We start from the raw sequence: 20,925 nt of genomic DNA on the forward strand, positions 1-20,925 counted from the left end.
TATGAAAACTGCCCCCACGAAAATGGCGAGATTATGTTTTGTACATGTATAATCATATCGGATATCATACATATAGCTATATCACATACAGTTATATACATCTCCACACATATATATACATATATATATATATGCATTAATTTCTAGCTATTTAAGCGAAAAACGAGACACGAAAAACATTTTACATTTAGTTTAGCTCAAGAATTTCATGGCCCAAAACACGCTCTTAACACTTTGCTGTGCAAACTAAAAAGAAAATGGAAAACAACATTTCGAAATTTGATATTGAGAAAAGCAAAGAAAATGGTGGGGAAAAACGCGTTAGCTCCTGGGTTTTCTTTTTGCTGGGCAAGACCCAAAACCAATTTTATGCGCTTAGTCAAAGTTTTTTTTTTTTGCTTTTTTTTTTCGTATTGCCTGTTCGGAACCACTTTTTTTTTTTTTTAGTAGTTCTTTAAGCTAAGCTAAGTCTTAAAAATGCTTTAAGCAAAAAATGAATAAGAGGAAAAACAAATGAATTATCGATTTATAGTTTCTTGAAACAAAAACAAAAGCTCGTTAGCTAAATGAACAAGCTGCAAGAACCTTTGCATTTATTTACAACAAATTAGAAGAGGAAGAGGAAGAAGAAGAAGAGCTACTAACACTTAAGCTACAATTAAAATTCTACTGTATTTATTTAATTCGAATTTTTGAACAAACGCATCAAAATTCATTGTAAAGAGGCATAAAAAAAAACAAGAACAAAACAAAAAAAAACACAAAATGAAATGTAAGCAAATTGATTTAGTTAAGCAGCCTAATTAAGTTTAATTAATTGATTAACTAGAGAGTTATGCTAAATTATGCTGTTCATAAATGAAGTCAAAGCACACACAAAAAAACAAAACAAAACAAATTTATGTAATATATTTTAATTATTATGTATTTATAAGGCACACACACACACACACACACACGCACACACACATCTACTTGAATTTAGCTTAATTTCATTATAATTTTAACAATTTTCTTTTTTTTGTCATAATTATAATTTAAAGAGAGCTGAAGCAACCACCAATTTGTACTGAGAACATTAAAACAATAATAATAATATTATTATTAATAATAAGAATCATGATTATGTGGCAAAGCATTTAAGTTGAAATTTTCACACACACGCACACACACGTATATATATACGATATTTATATATATATAGTTCTTATCTGGGCCTTACTTTGTTTGTGAACAGCATTTTGTGCAGCTGCAGCAACATTATCTTAATTATTATTATTATTATTATCTTTTTTTTTGATTAATTTAAGTTATAGAAACACAAGTTTTCGCTTAGTTCTGCCCACACGCACACACACACACACACGCACACACAGTAAAATTATATAATTTTTTTTTTTGCATAGTTTTTTAAGCAACAACGGGTTATTTGTGCAATCGCTTGGTGTTGGTTTATAAAAAAAAGAAAAGAAAAGAAAACTTAACTTTAGTTCGTATTTAGGAACTTTGTAGCTGCTGCGCGCGCGCGCTGCGCCACGCCCCACGCCTGTGCGCAGCACACACACACACACACACACATCTCTCTCTATATATATAGAGGCATATATATTAGTTCGCTTCCAACTTTAGTTTCAACTCTCGTTAAGCTTTAAAACAAAAAACTCAACAACTGTAATTTAATGGCCTTAACTATATATATATATACAAGACACACACACTCACCCGCACACACACACACACACACACACACACATCATGTACTTCCCCTGAGCAAAAAATTGAGAAAATTGGAAATTTTTTTGAATTTTTACACGAATTTCTGAACTAAACCTTAACAAGAAAACAAAAAAAAAAAAAAACAAACTAAACAAAAATACAACAAAAAAAAGAAGAAAAGAAACACTTGAAAGTGTATTCAAAATTCGTGGTAGTCTATCGTAACAACATTGAATTAGTTTTAAGCAGCAACTTTTTTTTTTTTCTTAACATAACTATTATATGTATACTACATAAAGTTTATGAGAAGCAAATTATATAATAAATATTGAATATTACAAAATCAAATCGAGCAACTTTCTATCTTCGCCTCTCTCCGAAAACGTGTTTAACGTAGAATTCTTCGGGCGAATATCGCACGAGATTAGGGGTATTCCGCATAAAATATTGGCTTTGTTTTGCAAGAGTTATGTCAATTCGAAAGTATTTTGGTATATTTTTGAGTATATTTCTTCAGAATTCTTTTCTATTTTCGCCTCTCTCCGAAAACGTGTTTTACGTAGAATTCTTCAGGAGAATATCGCATGAGATTGGGGATATTCCGCATAAAATATGGGCTTAGTTTTGCAAGAGTTATGTCAATTGGAAAATTCGAAAGTATTTGGTATATTTTTGAGTATATTTCTTCAGAATTCTTCGATAGGTTCAGCCATGAAATTGAAGCTATTCCGCGCTCAAATCGGATGCATTTTGTTTTCGGAGTAAAATGTTATCGATAAGAAAAATTTTTATAATACAAATGTGCTGGCTTTTCGAACATTCGACTTTTGGCCTATAGGGAATTACCTGGTGTTTTGGGTATAAACTCCGAAATATATTTTTTTTTCTTTGCAAGAATTTCGTATAAAAGAATTGTGGAAATGTTGTCGACTGTATATTGGAAAAGTTATGACAATTCGTTAGTTTGATCTATGCCCATATTGTACATTTTGGTATTTTTAGTATATTTCGGAGTACAATTATGTGCTGTCTATTCGAAGGTATATACATAATTTCCAATAAAAAAAGTTCTTGAGTTCCAATGCACAATTGTGCCAGAGGGCGTAATGTGAAATAAGAACTATTCCGCAAAAAATCGGATGAATTTTGGTATTTTTGGCACATTTCGGAGTCAAATTTTTACATGAAAAATATGAAAATTTGATTACAAATTTAAATGCAGAGAAAATAAAAACAAAAGCTATTTCTTATAAAATTCAATTGGTATTATTATATGCATCGGATCGGAAAATCGGATGAGATTTGCCCGAGTTATGGGGTTGGGGAAATTTCGACCTAAGTCTGGTCTATATAGGATTTTCGAGGGAATAATGAGGAATAATGTTGCTAGATAAATATATCAAATTGATCTAGAGGCTTACCCATGAAGAAAGAGCCTAACTCGGGAAAATCGTGAAAACACCATTGACCGAGTTATTGGGATGGGAAATTTTGAACTATGTCTATATAGGATAATAGTCGGCATACCCCGGCCTTGCTTGTGACTAGTTTATAGATATATATAAATTATAAAGATATTTTTGTGGAGGAAAAACCTGGTAGTGAAAGTTAGTCCGCATAAAATTCCTATAGGGATACTTTTGGAGTATTTTTGTCAGATCTATTATTCGTAGGCATGGGCTTGAGAATCGCAATGCACGAAGTTTAAGGAAATCGAAATCCTGAAAATGAAAAAAAAAATAAAATGAAGTATTAGTAATTTAATTCTTTTCTTAATAAATGTTTGATCCTCGATGCCGAGTACATTATTCATAAAATAATTGTATTGAACAGAATTTGCGAAACCAAAGATTGGGCTCGTCAGAATGGAAACCCAGCATCAAACGAGAAAGTTGGATTATATCTACGGCACGCCGAAGATTTAATACCCTTCTAGACAATAGTTTTGACATTTATGGATGACATGTGGAAGAAGTCCCTTGAGAACTATTCAAAAGCATAGTTCGTGGTTCATAGTTCATAGTTCATGGTTCATGGTTCATGGTTCATAGTTCATAGTTCATAGTTCATAGTTCATGGTTCATAGTTCATGGTTCATACTTTATGGTTCACAAATTCATAGTTCATAGTTCATGGTTCATGGTTCATGGTTCATACTTTATAGTTCACAAGTTCATGTTTCATAGTTTATAGTTCATATATATATTTCATAAAGCTGTTAACCTATTGCAGAAGGCCGAACTTATCCAAAAAAGGGACTTTACTTAACAACAACATTCTCGTCTTGTACAAGGATCAGGCTGGCAAAGGAGCTTAAGTCTTTGATTAATAACAATCAGAATGTTAGGCCAAAGACAATATAAACTCTAGGTTGAATACATTTAAATGCGACGCAAATATTTCTAGCCTGGCTTTTCATCTGGCTTTTCCCGCTTCAAACGACTGGCTTTTCGCTCTCCAAAAGCCAGACGAACGACTGCCGAAGACGAAGGTTCACATGGGCTCCCCTTAGATCTGTCTTCTCCTTGGCTCTCCTTGGGTTCTCCTTGCTTTCCTTGGGTTCCTTTTGATCTGGCAGGATTTACGTTTGGCTTATCTGGGTTCCCTTTGGTTTACCTGGATTCACATTTGTTCATTCGGGGTCCACTTTGAGCTAAGTTCACCTTGGTTCCCCTGGCTTCATCTGGTTACTGTGCGAAGGATCAAAATATTTATACAGTATGTGTTTCTTTTTTTTTTTGAAATGTTTTCACTTTATTTATTTCGCTAGTTTTCATTTTATGTTTTATGTTCAGTGTTTTCTTTGTTTGTATTTTGGGTTTTTGCAATTTTTTTTGTGAGTTTTTGTGTTTTTTCTTCGTCTTCTTCTTCTTCTTCATTTTGTTGCATCTTATTTTTTTTTTTGTTTTTTACTTGTTTTTGTTGTATTTTTACATTAATTACTGAAATACACACACAGACACGGAATTACACTAAGAACTAAAGTTTTTTGTTTCACATGAATTAATATAGATATTTATTTTTTGTTATTATCAAGAATTGTAATATATGTATTTGTTGTTGTTTTTTTTTATTTTTTATGTTTAGCAAGTGTTTTCTGCTGCTGCTTCTTCCTTTTAAGAGCTGTCTTTGATTAGTTAAACTAAACACTTGAAAGAATTCAACTATGAAACAAAATGTTTATAACTCAAATTATTTTTTTAAGAAATTTCTTTATGTTTTTTTTTTAAGTTTTTAAAATATTTTTGTTTTTGAGCAAATTGGGCCAATTGTTGTTGTTTTTTTTTTTTAATTACATTGCCATTTACACAAACAAACTATGCCTATATATTTGTTTAGTTTGTTTTTTTTTATTTAATTTTTTATTTATTTTTTTTTTCATTTTTAATTTTTCATTATTAATTTATTGATATGAACCACACGAGCGCGCTAGAAAATCAAACACAGGTTTTAAAAAATATATTTGTTAATATTTTGTTTGTTTTTTTTTTTTACATAGAAAATAAAAGCGAGCAAATTACAAAAAATAATATATAATAATTAATATATATAAATAAAATATATATATAAAATATGCTTATAAGAAAATTCACTTTTCGTTTAGTAAAAACTGTATACAAAATATAAATACACGCAAAACGGAAATCATAAAAAATTAGTTTAAAAAATTTAAAAAAAAAAAAAATTCTTTTTTTTTTTGTTAAATAATATTTAATTAATGCATAAATACGTTCAACAGCAGCGCGCGTTGCTCACATGGTTTTCTGGCCTCACTGTACTCCAACTGATAAATATCTTATATATATATATATATATATATATAATTTAGTTGTTGTTTTACACACGTCAAAGTTGTTGTTATTGTGTTTTTAATTGGTAGCTTACATAAAAACTAACACTAAAAACAGACACATTTCGTTTAAATTTGTTTATTATTTTTCTTTAAATATCGTATTTATATATATATATATAACTAATTTTACATGTATATATATAGAAATATATATATACACATATATATATATATGTGTGTGTGTGTGTGTGTGTTTTATTCATATATTTTACGTTAATATTGTAAACATTTATTTCTTATATTTTTGTTTTAATGTTAAAAATGCTTCTAAAAATTGTTTACCATATATATATATTTATATATATATATATATATATATATTTTTTTTTTAATATATTCTTTAATTGTTTTTATTGTACACGCTACACACTTAATTGTTTTTGTTTTTGTTTTTCAAAAATTTGTTCACGCACATTTTTTTTTTGTTTTTTTTTTTTTTAGTTTTGTATAATACTGAAAATACGACTAGACATTCATAATATATATATAAATATGTTTTTGCTTTTGTGTTCGTTTGTTTTTCATTTTATCTATATGTATATATGTATATGCATATCCATATATTGCTTAAATACATGCACATATACATACATATATATATATCATATATATATATCTGCTTAGATATATATTTCGTGGGCTTTAGGTTTTTGTTCAGATTGAAATTGTTCGGCTTGGTTTTGCTAAACTCTGTTGCTTATGTTTTTGTTGTTTTGAATATTTCTCGAAAATGCGCTTAAAAAACTTTTTGTTCAGTTGCGGCCAGTTTTGTTTTTTGTTTTGTTTTTTTTTTTCAGTGTAGAAAAATAGGTACAACACAAATGTGAAAAATTGACAAAAGTGCAAAATCAATTCCAACAAAATTCAAGTTTTAGGGTCGTACGACTTTTGTGCTAATTTTTTTGTTTTTTTTTTTTTAATTTTTGTAATTGTTTTTTTTTTTTTTAATTATTATTTGTTGTTTTTAGCTCGTTTAAAAATAATTTACACATTTGGGCGCCAATTTGTTTTGTTTTCCATTTCTTCTCATATAAATCTTATTCCATTAAAAACAATTTTATATGTTATTATTATTATTATTATTATTATTATTATTATTATTATTATTATTATTATCATGTAATAGAATTTGAATTTGTTTTTGTTTTTAGTTTTTTAGTTCGAAACTACACATTTAAATAAATTGATGTATATACTATATGTTTGTGTATATATACGATTAGTTTTATGTAAATGTTCTTTTTTATTTTTTATATATATTTTTCCTTTCCTTTTCTGCTTTTATTCCAAATCGAAGACGTCTCAAGTTGTGTTTGTTTAAATTTAATTTTCTTTCTTGTTTTTTTATATTCAATTGAGTTTTTGTTTTTTTTTCTGTTTCTTTTTCTTTTTCATTTGCAATTTTGTTAGGTACATTTACTTAAAAAAAAATATATATAGAAAAAAATTGTTTTGTGATATATTCTTTTTTTTTTGCCTCAACTTTTGGGTTCCTATTTTTAAGTATTTTTTTTTTTTTTTGCATTTTAGAATATAAAATATTGCGCTTCGTCTAAAGTGTGTTTGTGTGTGTTTCTGTGTGTGTGTGTGTGTGTGTGCTTGTTTTCTTAAGTGGGCGTGGCATTACTTTAGGGGCGGGCTCTGTTCTCAATTTGTGCCCAAGTTTTAACTTAGAAAAAAATCTAAAAAAATATTAGTTAAAAAAAAAAACAATTTGCCATTTTTTCTCTGAGTGTAGGCGACTCTCAGTGTGTGTGTGTGTGTTTTCTTAAGTGGGCGTGGCACTAGTTTAGCGTCGGGTTCTGTTACTTTTTTGCAATTCTAACAAAATTCTAAAAAATAAAATATTAAAAACATGCTGCCATATTTTTTCTCGCCGTGTACGCGAATCTCAATGTGTGTGTGTGTGTGTGTGTGCGTGTATTTGTACATATATGTATATATGCCTAAAAATTTCTTGTTACGCTTGACTTTTTTTTTTTTTAATTTTTTTAATTTATTACTGAAAAATTTGGCATCCAAGCCTTGATTTGTTAATATTTATTTATTTATTTTTTTTAATTTTGAGGCTTGGTTTACACTTAAAAAATAGTTCTTCGCTTCCTTTTCGGTTCGCTTTGTTTTAAGGTTAAGTTTTTTTTTTTACTTAAGAGAATTTTTGTTTTTTTTTCTTCTTTTTTTAATACAAAAAAATTTGTTCACGTTTTGTGTGCGCAGTCGTTGAGTTTTTTGTTGTTGTTGTTGTTGTTTAATTCTTCTTTTTGTTTGTGTTTTGGGGTGTTGGCGTTTTGACTCATCTTCTTCTTCCACTTGTTCGGCTTGCCCAAAGTCTGGCTTTTGTGGGCTGTTGCGGGCGGGTTCTTCTCTGTGTGTGTGTGTGTGTGTGTGTGCGTGTGTGTACAGTGGGGCGAGATACAGCTTTAGTTTTGTTTTATATATCTATATATTTTCTTTGTTGTTGTTGCACCGCTGGCAGCTGCTTCTTCTTCTAGTCTCAGTATATAAAATAGATTTTCCATATACAAAATAAATTTTTTTTTCTTCTCTGAATTTATTTTCTTCTTTTTTTTGTTTGTTTGTGTACAATTTGAAAAAAGGAAATTGTTTATTTTGGTTGTCTGTGCCGGGGTTCTGCCACTCTCTCTCTCTCTCTCTCTCGCTCTCTCTCACTCTCTCTCGCTCTCTCTCGCTCTCTCTCTCTCTTGTTGGGGCAGTGCTTTTCTCTTTATTCGAATTCTTGTAATTTCTTTGAGTTTTGATGGATGCTTTTCGTATACCTTTGCAGTCAATATTCCAGATATTTCTTCTATGATTATAAAGGATTCTCCCCGGACTGGAAATCGAACCCCGAACTATACAAATCGGTTCAGTTTAGCAATTCGAGTCTTTTTCAAGACCTTAACAAATAATATATAACTCATAAACAAATTCGGAATAAAGGTTTTTTGTGAATCGGCTCTTCGAGCTAGCCAAATCTTTTTGCCGTTTTTGGCCAACTTTGTGGCAAGTATTTGTATTTACCGGTATTTATGGGACATTATTATAGGCCTACATTATCACGCTTATTGTCCATTTTACCGCCAATAGTCGAACAAAACGATTTACTATAACATTTAGCTTTATCGCTTTCTTCTAGCTTTCAGCTTTAAACGTTTTATCGAATGATTTAGCTTGATCGCTTTGCTATGTCCTTTAACTTGTTCTCTTTAGCATAGCATTGAGCTTTATTTCTATAGCATAGCATTTAGCTTTATTTCTTTACCATAGCATTTAGCTTTATTTCGATACCAAAGCAGTTAGCTTTATACGCTTTACCATGTCATTTAGCTTTTAACTCTATCATATCATTGAGCTTTGTACGCTTTATATCATTTAGCTTTTTTGCTTTACTATATCATTTAGCTTTTTACTCTTTACCATAGCATTTAGCTTTATTTCGTTACCACAGCATTTGGCTTTATTTCTTGACCATATCATTTAGCTTTTTTTCTTTACCATAGCAGTTAGCTTTCTTGCTTTACATTTGGCTTTTTTGGCTTTATACGCTTTATCATATCATTTAGCTTTATTTCGTTACCATAGCAGTTAGCTTTTTACTCTTTATCGTGTCATTTATCTTTTACTCTTAACCATATCATTTAGCTTTCTTGCTTTACTATAACATTTAGCTATTTTTCGAACAAAATGATGGAAATTTCGTAAATTCTTTGCATGAACAACTTGTTAAGCTTTTAGGTGTTTGCCAAACTCCAGTTGGGATCTATTGAATATGACTGCAAGGGTATTCAGAGCATCGGTATACCGAAGCTGGCACGTTCGTGCTGGGTTTAATGTTAATGTTAATCTCGCTTATAAACTAAATGTTTCACTTTTTTTCTGTTCGTTATTAAACAACTATTAAATATGCGTGTTTCAACTGGCAGACGTATATATACTCTAACAAATCGTCTAAAAAAAAAACAACTAAAGTCGGTGCGGAAGACTTTTAAAAGAGTGTGTGTGTGTGTGTGTGTGTGAGGGTGTGTGTGTGTGAGGGTGTGTGTGTGTGACGGTGTGTGTGTGTGTGAACTGAATGCCACAGCACGAGCCTGGCTTTTGGATGCCACAAAAAGCCAGCAAAGCGCAAACAAAAAGCCAGCCAAAAAAATGCGATTTAAGAAATAATAAGGTATATATATATATACATTGATATATATAAGTGCTTGCAGCTGTGTGTGTGTGTGTGTGTGTGTGTGTGTGTGTGTGTGTGTGTGGTGTGTAGATATTGCTCAAATGCAATAATAAACATTAACGTTAGGCATAACAAACAAAAGTTGGGCAACAACAAACATGATTATGCTTAACGATTGTTTGCGACGCAGCGCGACATCAACAAAACGTTTAAGGATGACGCAACAAAGCGAAAACGAAAAAGAAACATTTCATGTGTGTGTGTGTGTGCGTGTGCGTGTGTGTGTGTTAGCTTTGTTAACTATTAGCCTAATTTTGCAGCTACGTAATAATTATATAATAATTGCTTTATATATAGATATTTATATAATTTTATTTGATTTTTTTATATTCTTCTTTCAGGCAGGTCCCTAAAAAAAAAAAAAAACGTTTGTTTTTGCGTAAATTAAAGATTGCGTCCAATTGAAAAACGAACATTGAGATAATTAATTATGCTTCTGCTTTGTTTTACAACTATTTTTTTTGTTTTTGTATTGTTTTTTGTTTTGTTTTGATATTTGTTAACATTAAATGCTGTGAATAAATTTGTTAGTTTCAATTTGCGCTAAAAACTTGTCAACTTTCATTCTTTCCTTCTGTTTTTTTTTGTTTTTTTTTTTAACGTTCTTGCGCGTTTCTACGCTGTTTCGTAAACGTTACTAGCCATGTATATATACATATGTAGTATATGGTATATGTGTAGCATACTTTTTTTTTTTTGAATATATACTACGCCGTTTTTTCCATTTTTTTTTTTTATATATATATTTCAATTTCTTTTTGGGAGTAAAATGTACATGCTTCCAAAACAAAACGGAAATAAATCAGCAAAAACACAGAGGAATTAGAAAAAATAAAAAAAAAATAACGTGTTATTAAGCAAAACAAATAAAAATTTCATTAAATGCAAAGAAAATCAATTTGTATATATTTCTATATATATATACATATATATATATATATATATATATATATATATATATATATATATATATATATATATATATATATGTATATATATATATATATATATTGTAGGTATTATATATGTTAAGATCAAGAACGTAGCTATAAATATTATATAAGCTATATGTATGTATATATATATAAATTTTATATATATATATATATATATATATATATATATATATGTGTGTGTGTGCGTGTGTGTGTGTGTGTATATAAAGCATGCTCTCGAGCTTATGACTATGAAAAAAATAGGCGCTTAAATATAACTCGCTCTATATATATATTATATTAGACATATATAAGTAGCATATAAATATGTGTGTATATATGTATTTGTATGTGTGTAGGTGTGTGTGTGTGTGTGTGTGTTAATGCGAAATCAATTAAAATTAAAACTTAGCAGCTAATTAAGGAAACCACAATAATTTCAATTTTAAGTTTTAAAGCACAAAAACTTGCTAGAGTTCTCGAACTCTTCTTCTTGTTCAAGATCATAATACGAATTGTTAAATATATATATATATATATCATTTTTTTTTTGTTTTAGAAAAATTTCAAAGTTAGTTTGGGGGGGCGTGGCATTTTGGGCATGTTGTGAGAGAATTGCACATAAGATCGGGTGGGAAGAAGAAAAAATTATAAACTAAATATAATATATATATATATATATATATATATATATAGAGAGAGAGAGAGAGAGAGAGAGGGAGAGAAGTTGAGGTTGGCTAGCGCAAAGTATTTAAACAAAAAATACTGACAAAAAATATATTTATAAATTTGAGAATTTGTTTTTTTCTTTCTTTTTGGAACGCATTTCCTGATGTTCTCTTGCCTAAGTTTAGAAATCTTAATTCAACAAAATTTGGTTTCGGGACCGAAAAACGAATACTGAAACAGAAAAAAAAAAGAAAAACGAAAGGGCAAACATTTGGCACGCCTGGTTTGGGGGTCAATAGGTTGAGTGTGAGATAAAGGTTGATAGTTAACAAAAATCAAAAATCAACTGTAAGCGAGATCAAAGCTAACAAAACTGAAAGGCGTACAGGTTAAGGAAAGAGAGCGCACAAGCAAATGGACACGCAAAGAGAGTGAAAGAGAGGGGGCTAAGGCATTTAGCGACAATTAGTTTAAACAAAATACAAGTAGGCTAAAACTAAGAAAAGTTCAACACAATTTGTTGCTTACGATATGGACAAAGACACACAGAGACAGAGACAGACAGAGAGAGAGATAGAGAGAGAGAGACAGAGAGAGAAAGACAGACACTATAGGTATGGTATTGTGTGTGTGTGTGTGTGTGTGTGTGAAAGAGACAGCTGGCAACATTCTCATACATCCTAGCAGAGCAGTTGCTTTCATACTTTTTTGTTTTTGTTGGTTTTCTTTTTTTGCCTTTTTTTTTTTTTGAATTATATAGAAACAACTACAAAATACAGTTACAAATACGTTTTACACATTGATTTAGTTTAAGATCACGTTAAGATCACGAGCGCGACAGAGATAGCAAATTACTATACATATACATATATATATATATAGATATATATATTAGATACGTGTATATATATAAATATACATGTGTATACAAGGAAAAAAAAACATAATCTCTCTCTAAACACATACATATATATCTATAGATATATATATATATTAAGGATACATGGGGGCTGGTTTATATATATATATATATATATATATATATATATATGTATGCACACGAACTTGTGCTGCATGTGTGTGTATATATGTGTGTGTGTGTGTGTGTGTGTGCGTTAAGAATTCGAATTTGTTGCTGCAGGTGCTTCGCCTGCTGCAGGTGCTGCTGCTGCTGCTCCCGTTTGTTGGCCTGCCCCCTGGGTCAGCGTAGACATGTGGAGATGCTCGACTCAATTGTATATAAAATTGGCGGCATCGCAGAGGGCATCGCTGTCATCATCAAATTTACCATTCATGGCATAGCTGCTGGTGCCGCTGCCATATACCCATTCCTTTTTGATGAAGTCGCCATCGGTGGTCGAGGACGAGGTATTGTGCAGACCACCCAGCGAGCTGTGATCCAAACGAAAATCATCATCATCATCCGGATAGAGCTGTACGGGTATGCTGTCGGGTATTGAGTGCGGCTCAAATAGGTTACCATATGGCGGCAGCGAATGATTCAGATCGACATGATGATCAACCAGATCGCTGTCGAAGTTCGAGATGCGAAATTTGGAGCTGGGCGGCGATTGTGGTGAATGTGGTGCGGCTGAATCTTCGAACATGACCTCCTCCTTGATGAACATGTCGTTGGAATTATCGCCGGAACCGGATGAATAGAGATTCGGTTCCACTTTGATAATGGCAGCTGTTGCCAGGGACGGTGATGATTTCTCATCATCATCATCATCATCGAAATGATTGTGATGATGATGATGATGATGATGGTTGTGGTTGTGGTTGTGGCTGTGATTCTGGCCATGGCCATGATTATGATTTTGATTCAGGTGCTGCGGCTGCTGCGACTGCTGCTGCTGCTGCTGCTGCGGCTGATGATGATGATGATGATGTCCATTGGTGGCAGAGCGCAATTGTGCGCTCGTCTCATCCTCATCATTATCGTCATCATCATCATCGTCATCCATGTCCGCCAGATGACGACGTCGGTGGTGGTTTCGGTGGTTATTACGCTGCTGCTGCTGCTGTTGCTGTTGCTGCTGTCCAGTCACAACTCGCAGACTGCTGCAGTTGCTCTGCTGCTGCTGCTGTTGCTGTTGCTGCTGTTGCTGCTGCTGATGATGATGATGATTGCGCGTGCTGCGTATTATTGTGGAGCCGCCCAGCGCCGCCGATGAGGCAATCGACAACGGCACACCCGTCGCCTTGGACACCAGCACGGTGGAGGAACACGATGTGGATGAAGATGATGGCGATTGCGCCGGCGAACCAACTAGAAGAAAAAGAGAAAAAACCAATCAAATAATGATTTAGTTCAGCAACATATATATATATATATATATATATATATATATATATATATAAAGCATGCTCGATCTCAGGATCTTTGGTAAAAACCATTTCAGATCTCAGAATCTTTTTGCATAAAACATTTCAGATCTCAAGGCCTAGAAGGCAAATCCTTAAATTTATGTTTTTTCGGCAGATAAACAAAATGTTTAATAAAAAAACATTTTCGCACATTTTATATTAAAAAAAAAATGAAAAGAAAACATGCTAAGCATCTGACTTATCCAGATATTTTCAACGTTACGTACATTAAATTGTGCTCATAATATATTAATACTCTTGTTGACTTGACTCGCTATTTGTTACTCGTCGCTTTTTGTTTCATTCATATCAAACCATGTATTAATCAAGTTTTGTATATTATTCATCTGTTCTATCACATTTCCCTCTTGCTACTCGTTACTTTCTACTCGCCACTCGTTACTTTCTACTCGCCACTCGCAAGTGACTTTCTCATTCAAATCAAACTATTTATGTCTACTTCTTTTTGGATTTCTAGTTTCCTGCTTGCTACTCGCTGTATTTTACTCGTTACCTGCTACTCGTCACTCGCTACTCTTGCATACATTTTTCTCATGCAAGTTTTAAATTTTAGTGTCAACTTCATACACGCCCCTGCTATTGGCTACTCGCTACTCGTTACTTACCACCCGTCTGCTGCACCACGCTGGCCAGCGCAGAGCTAAGCGTGCCTGTCGAGTGTATGATGGGCGTTTTGCGCAACAGTTGCTGCGCCAAATTGCTGGCCGTGGCTTGTGTTGCAACATTGCTGGTGCTGTTGCTGCTGCCGCTGCTGTTGTTGCTGTGATTGGTGCCGTTGCTGCTGTTGCTTGTGTGGCTGCTGCTGCTGTTGTTGTTGCTGGCATTGTTTGCGTTGATGATGTGATGGCCGTTGCTGGTGCCCGCACCGCTCTGTATGACCTGTGTGTGCAGCACGCTCGAACAGTTGCCATTGCCAGTTGGCTGCTCTGACGATTGCTGCTGCTGCTGTTGCTGCTGTTGCACGTAGTTCTTGATGACAATGGTGCGTGTGGGCGTGGACACAATATATTGCTGCTGCTGTTGCTGCTGTTGCTGCTGCTGATGCGGCTGCGGCAGTTGCTGCTGCTGTTGCGAGTGCGTTGAGCTGGCTGAGGAAGAGTGTGGCTGCTGTAGCGAGGCATTCGATGAGGACTCATTCGAGGAGTCCTCGCCGGTAGTTAAACGATTATTGGTCAAATTATGGACAGCACTCTCAGTCTCCTCATCGCTCAGGCCAGACTGATCATCCATGTCCATATCGTGCTGCTGTTGTTGCTGCTGCTGTGGATGTTGTTGCTGCTGCTGCTGTTGCTGTTGCAGACTGGTGCCGGGTTGTTCCAGATCCGGTTCCAGTTTGACATTGGCTGCTGACACAGCTGCGACAGCATTGCTGTTGCTGTTAGTGTTGTTGGTGTTGCTGCTGGCAGCGGCGGCGGCGGCGGCGGCGGCAGCGGCAGCGGCGTTGCCGCTGTTGCTGTTGCTGCTGATGGCGGCGGCGGCGCTGCCCTTGGGCTGATCCCGCAGATGCACCTGCATGTGCGTCTGCAGCGAGGATTGCGTATGCAGCTTCTTCTTGCACACCTTGCACTCAAACGGAAAATCGCCCGTGTGCGTGCGCGCGTGTATTTTCAAATTATAGCGCTGACCAAAGCCCTTGCCGCACACATCGCATCTGCAATAAGGGGAAAGAGAATTGTTAGTATCATATTAGTTTATACATATTTATCAATCGCAGCACTCACTTGTGCAGCTTGACGCCCGAATGCAGCTTGGAGTGGCCGCGCAGCGAGGCAAGCGCACTGAACACCTTGCCGCATATCTCGCAGGTGAGATTCACGTTCTCGTTGTGTATCTTCTTGTGCACTTTGAAGTATTCAAAGCTCATGAACTCCTTGTGGCACACCTCGCATTTGTATTTATGCCTTTCCGATTGCTGGCCCGTATGCACGCGCATATGCTTTATAAAGTTTGGCCGAAAGCGCACAACACGCCCACATATCTGGCACTCGTAGGGCTTGCAGCGCAGGCAATGTTTCTCATAGTTTTTCAGCGATTTCAATACCATATTGCAGATGGCGCACTTCATATTGTTGGCATGCCCGCTGCGATGTATATCAAAGAGTTCCTTTGAGTCGAACTTCTCCACGCATTCCATGCACTGGTAGCTGGTCGTCGATGTTGCCACGCTGCTCGTGGCAGGCGCTGGCTTGATGGACTGATGATGTTGCTGCTGCTGCTGTTGCTGCTGCTGCTGCTGTTGTTGCTGTTGTTGTGCCAGGGCTAGCGCCGCCAGTTGTTGCTGCTGCTGCTCGTTGCTGGGCGACGGCGCTGCGGCTGCTGCAGCTGTTGCTGCTGCTGCTGACTGTGGCTGTGGCGGCGCCTGTGCCGCTGCCGCCGCCGTGGCCGCCTGCAGTATGAGCTGTGCGGTGGGTCCGCCCGTTTGCTGCACCACATTCAGCACGGTCATCGGACTGCGGCTGATGACAGCCGCGGCCGGCATGCGCACATATGTGGCGCCCGCCAAGCTGCTCATCGTTGCATTGCTTATGTAGACGGGACGTCGCTGCAGCTGGACCAGCGCCGCCTCCGAAACGGGCACCGCCAGAGCGCGCGTTGTGGTGCTCACAATGCTGCCGGCGGGCAGCACCAGCTGCTGTGCCGCTGTCGAGTACTCCAATTGCTGTTGCAGTGACTGCGTTCGAGTTGGTGCCAAAAAAACAAATACAAAAGCATGCAAATGTTATAGATTAATGGGAAAGTTATCAATTTAAAGCGATTCAATTACGTGCATAAGTACTTTTTCCAATTACTTGAGTAACTGCGTCAACTGTTCATAAAATAATTGACTTATGTTTGCGATTGCTTTAATTACTTGAGTAATTGTGAAAAGTTTTGCCAATTACTTTTTCAATTACTTGAGCTAATGGATAAACGGTGCAGCCTTTCATTAACTTATTTGTTTTAATTACTTGTGCAATTGTGAAAAGTTTCACTAATTACTTTTTCAATTACATTTACTTGGGCTTACAATTACTTTAATTACTTAATTACAAATTATTTAAAAGGTTGGCATTCGTTGAGTAATTGTAAAACAGTTGAGCATTTAAATAATTACTTTTGTAATTACTTGAGTAATTGAAAACAAATAAGCTCTTAATTTACCTAAGGCTCAATACTTTTCCTAATTACTTGAGTAATTAAAAAAACAGTTGAGCATTTCAATTACTTTTTTTTAGCTCAATTACTTTAAGCTGTTCAGCATTACAATTAATTGGATAATTGCTGTTAAAGCCTAATTACTTTTAATTATTTAATTCAATAGCAATTGCTTCAGCATCTCTCTCATTACATTTAATTATTTAATTTTACAACAACTTGAGAGACACACATGCATTTGAATTACATGTATTGAATCGAATTTAAAGCACAGTTAATAATTTTAAAATATATTGCTGAGAATTTCAATTACTTGCGAGTGCTTTGATTTAATGGAGTTTACTTTTGACAACTAACTTTAATTAATTACTTGATAACTTTTTCTGTTTTTTAGCAATTAATTTATATTATTTATGGCAATTGCTTGAATTAAACATGTTTCGTAAACATTTTCATTGACTACAAAAACTTATTTCCTAAGTTCTTCACATTTGGAGAGCTGTTCAAACGTTTTTTTTTTGACTTTACTTAGGCTTTACGAGTCTGTGACTTCTTATCTGACGACTTTATAAAGAGTTTAAATACTCTTTCGCAGCAATTTGAACAGACTTTTTAGTTAAGCAAGAGTTGAGGTCTGTCCCAAGTTTCCAAGTTTAACAGAAGAGTTAACCAAAAAGTTAACAATTACTCAAGTAATTATTTTTCCTCAAGTAATTAAAAACAACTTGGACTTGATTGTAATTAACTAATTACTTCCACAAACAAGGATTTACTTTCTAATTACTCAAGTAATTAAAAACACAGTTTACTTAATTCCAATTACCCAAGTAATTATTGTTGCAAATAGTAAATAGTTAAACCAATTAAATTAGTTGTTATCTAATTTAACTAAAAGTGCCTTAGTTATATACCTCAAGTTGTTGCTGCTGCTGCTGTTGCTGCTGCTGAGCCGGCTGCTGCATATGCTCATCCTCGTCCTCCTCCTCCTCCTCCTCATCATCGGGCATATCGTCCAGCTCCAGTTTGACCTGCGTCTGCAGATGTTGTTGCTGCTGCTGCTGCTGTTGTTGCAGATGTTGTTGTTGTTGTTGCTGTTGGTGATGATGATGATGTTGTTGTTGATGATGATGTTGTTGCTGTTGCTGCTGCTGCTGTTGCTGATGATGATGATGTTGCAAATGTGTCGCCGTTTCGGGCTCCTCATCAGCTTCGGCTGCCTGCGCCTCCTCTTCGATGTCCTGCAGATTCTCATCGTTTAGCTCCGGATCTTCCTCCTCCTCCTCCTCGTCCGGCTCGTCCTCCAGCTCCTGTTGCTCCTCCTTGATGTCGCTGGCCGCCAGGACAGAGTTGGCGCCGCTGCCCGTTGATTGAATAATGATGCGTCGCCCATTCAGCAGATGATGTTGCTGCTGTTGTTGTTGTTGCTGCTGCTGCTGTTGTTGTTGTTGGGCGCGATGTTGTTGCAGCAACAGTTGCTGATGTTCCTCAACACTCAGGCTGTTGTTGTTGTGGCTATTTATATTGTTGTTGTTGTTGTTGTTGTTGTTGTTGTTGTTATGGTTGATGTAGGCGGAAGCGCTGTTTGTTGTTGTTGTCGTTATTGTTGCATTTGTTGTCGGTGGGTGGTTGTCGAGCTTCGACGACGACGGCGCCGCCGCCGCCGCTGCTGCTGCCGCCGTCGCTGCCGCTGCCGCTGCCATATTGAGCTGCAGCTGTTGCTCGTCATCCTGCTCCATGGGAGCATCTTGTAGTATAAATTCGATTTGTTGCGATAATGCGCTATCATTGATGGCAATCAGTCCGTCCATATCTTTGGCGGCGGCGGCGGCGGCAGCGACGTTGGCAGCGACGACGGCGCTGCTGCTGCTGTTGCTATTGCTGCCGGCAAATAGTGAGGGCAGCGCTGTTGCGTTGCTGCTGGCTGCATTTGTTGCGCTGCTGCTGCTGCTGCTGTTGTTGCTGCTGATGCTGGCCATGGCAACGCAACGCAACACAACAACAACAACACTGAAAGCTCGGCTTCTGTTGTTTTGTTTTGTCTGTTTTTCTTCTTTATATTTTAATATATATTTTCAGGCGACGCTCTCTCTCTCTCTCTCTCTCGCTCTCACACACTCGCACGCGCTCGCTCTCTGCTTTTGTTGTATTTCGTTTTTCGTGTGCGTTTAGCGTTCTTTATTCGTAGTTATTGCACGTTAAACTGCCGCTACTTTTGCTGCTGCTTCTTCTTCTTATTTTGCTTTTTGCTTTTCTACTTCTACGGCTATTCTAGGCCTTTGTTGTTGTTGTTGTTGTTGTGGTTGCTTTTGTTATGATTATTATTTTACTGTTGTTGTTGTTGTTGCTGTTGTTTTTGTTGCACTCTTCAGTTTGAAGCAATTGTTTCGCTTGCTTTTTAACGTCGCGTCGTTCGGTCATGCGTTGCTTTTTGCTGCTTTCCACGCGTTGGCGGCGGCTGCTGCGACGTCGACTGCGACGGCGACTGCGAATGCGACGCTGTGTGGCGCTGCTGCTGCTGCGGCGCATTCGCTGGCTTTCCACATTTTTTTTTGTTGCTTCTTCTTCTATTTAGCTGCCGCTGCGGCCGAAATTATTTTGTTCGTTATTTTCTTGATTTTTTGTATTTATTTGATTATTATTTTTAGTTCTCTTTTGTTATGCTTTCAATAATTTGTTGTTGCTGCTACGCTTAAAACACGGTGCACACAAACCAACACAACAACAGCAACTATAAGAAGAAGAAGAAGAAGAGGAGAAGTTGGTCGAGTTGGACACTTAAGAGCGTTTATTGTTATTGTTATTATTATTGATTTCCTTTTTGAATTGTTGTTCATCAAGTGCTTTTGTAGCTGTTTCGTCGTCGCTTCTAATTTGTGCGCGAGCATTAAAAATACACACATAGATATATAATATCTTATTATATACATATATATACATGTGTATGTGTGTGTGTGCACGTTCACATTTTGTATTTGTATTTAATTAGTAAATGCGTTTTACAAAAATCATTTGCTCCTCTTCCTGCTGCCTGCCTGCTGCCTTCTCGCTCTCGCGCTCGCGCTCGCACCCGCACTCTTTGTCGCTCTCACTCGCTCTGGCACACACATACGCACGTACGCACGCACACAATGGCAAATACGCGCGCGTGAACAAAAACAAAAAAATTAATTTTAGCTTTTCCACAAGTTTTTCACATTTGCTCCATTTTCATTGATTCCATGATTCTTCTTCTAGCTCACACACACACACACACATTTTGACCTTTTTTTTCTTTCTTCTTCTTCTTTTGCCTTTGCACGCTTTTCGCTCAATGCTGCTACAATTTCTGTTGCTGCTGCTTCTTCTGCTTGCGCCTTGTTCTTTAGCTTTGCTTTTAGTTTTGTGGCCTATTCCTTTTCGCCCTGTTCCCGTGTCGTTTTTCACACACCATAAAAACGTCAAACTTGAAAATTTTTGGTTATTTTTGGGTATGGAATTTTTTTTGTCCGTTTTCTGTTTTTGCGACGCGACCGACGGCAAAGATTAGCGGCTGCGCTGCTTTCCTGCTGCCTGCTACTGCTGTCAATTTGCTTTGCTCCCCCGCGAGCAGTTTTTTCTTTTCTTTTCGTTTTTTTTTTTTTTTTTTTTTTGGTTTTACCGCTGCTGCTGCTGCTGCTGCTGCTACACTCATACAAAGAGAGCAGTTTTCTATCTTACGTTTTTGTTGCTGTTCTTGATTTTCGACCACACGCTTTCCCACTCGCATTCGTGTGCGGCACACAGGGTTGCACACAGCGGCAACAACAGTAACAGTGTTGCCAAACGGCCGCCGGCCGGTGTTGCGCAGCGCTCAATTTGCGCAAAATTTTAAGCAGCAAACGCCTTAACAACAATTAAAATGTTCCCAATAACTTATTAAGCCAATGAAAAATAGATATTCATAAATTTTAGCATAAAAATACTGCAGAAAGTTGTCAGAAAAGAGTTGCCCAACGGCATTCAAAGTGTTTTGATTA

The 20,925-nt window shown here is 35.8% G+C and overlaps 1 protein-coding gene across 1 annotated transcript; it reads right to left on the reverse strand.

Annotated features, from left to right (window-relative positions):
- Positions 1–12,477: 12,477 nt before the first annotated feature.
- Positions 12,478–18,876, reverse strand: LOC115768228 (the record flags this gene model as incomplete). The annotated part of the gene is made up of 7 exons (XM_030712755.1): positions 12,478–13,422; positions 13,456–13,676; positions 14,401–15,446; positions 15,517–16,079; positions 16,146–16,466; positions 17,842–18,369; positions 18,493–18,876. Coding segments are annotated over 7 exons (3,852 nt in total), but the record flags the coding sequence as incomplete, so codon positions are not given.
- Positions 18,877–20,925: the final 2,049 nt, after the last annotated feature.

The sequence above is a fragment of the Drosophila novamexicana genome, unplaced genomic scaffold (assembly GCF_003285875.2).
Source record: "Drosophila novamexicana strain 15010-1031.04,08,12 unplaced genomic scaffold, DnovRS2.1 tig00001711-arrow-arrow-pilon, whole genome shotgun sequence".
In the NCBI taxonomy this organism is placed as follows: domain Eukaryota; kingdom Metazoa; phylum Arthropoda; class Insecta; order Diptera; family Drosophilidae; genus Drosophila; species Drosophila novamexicana.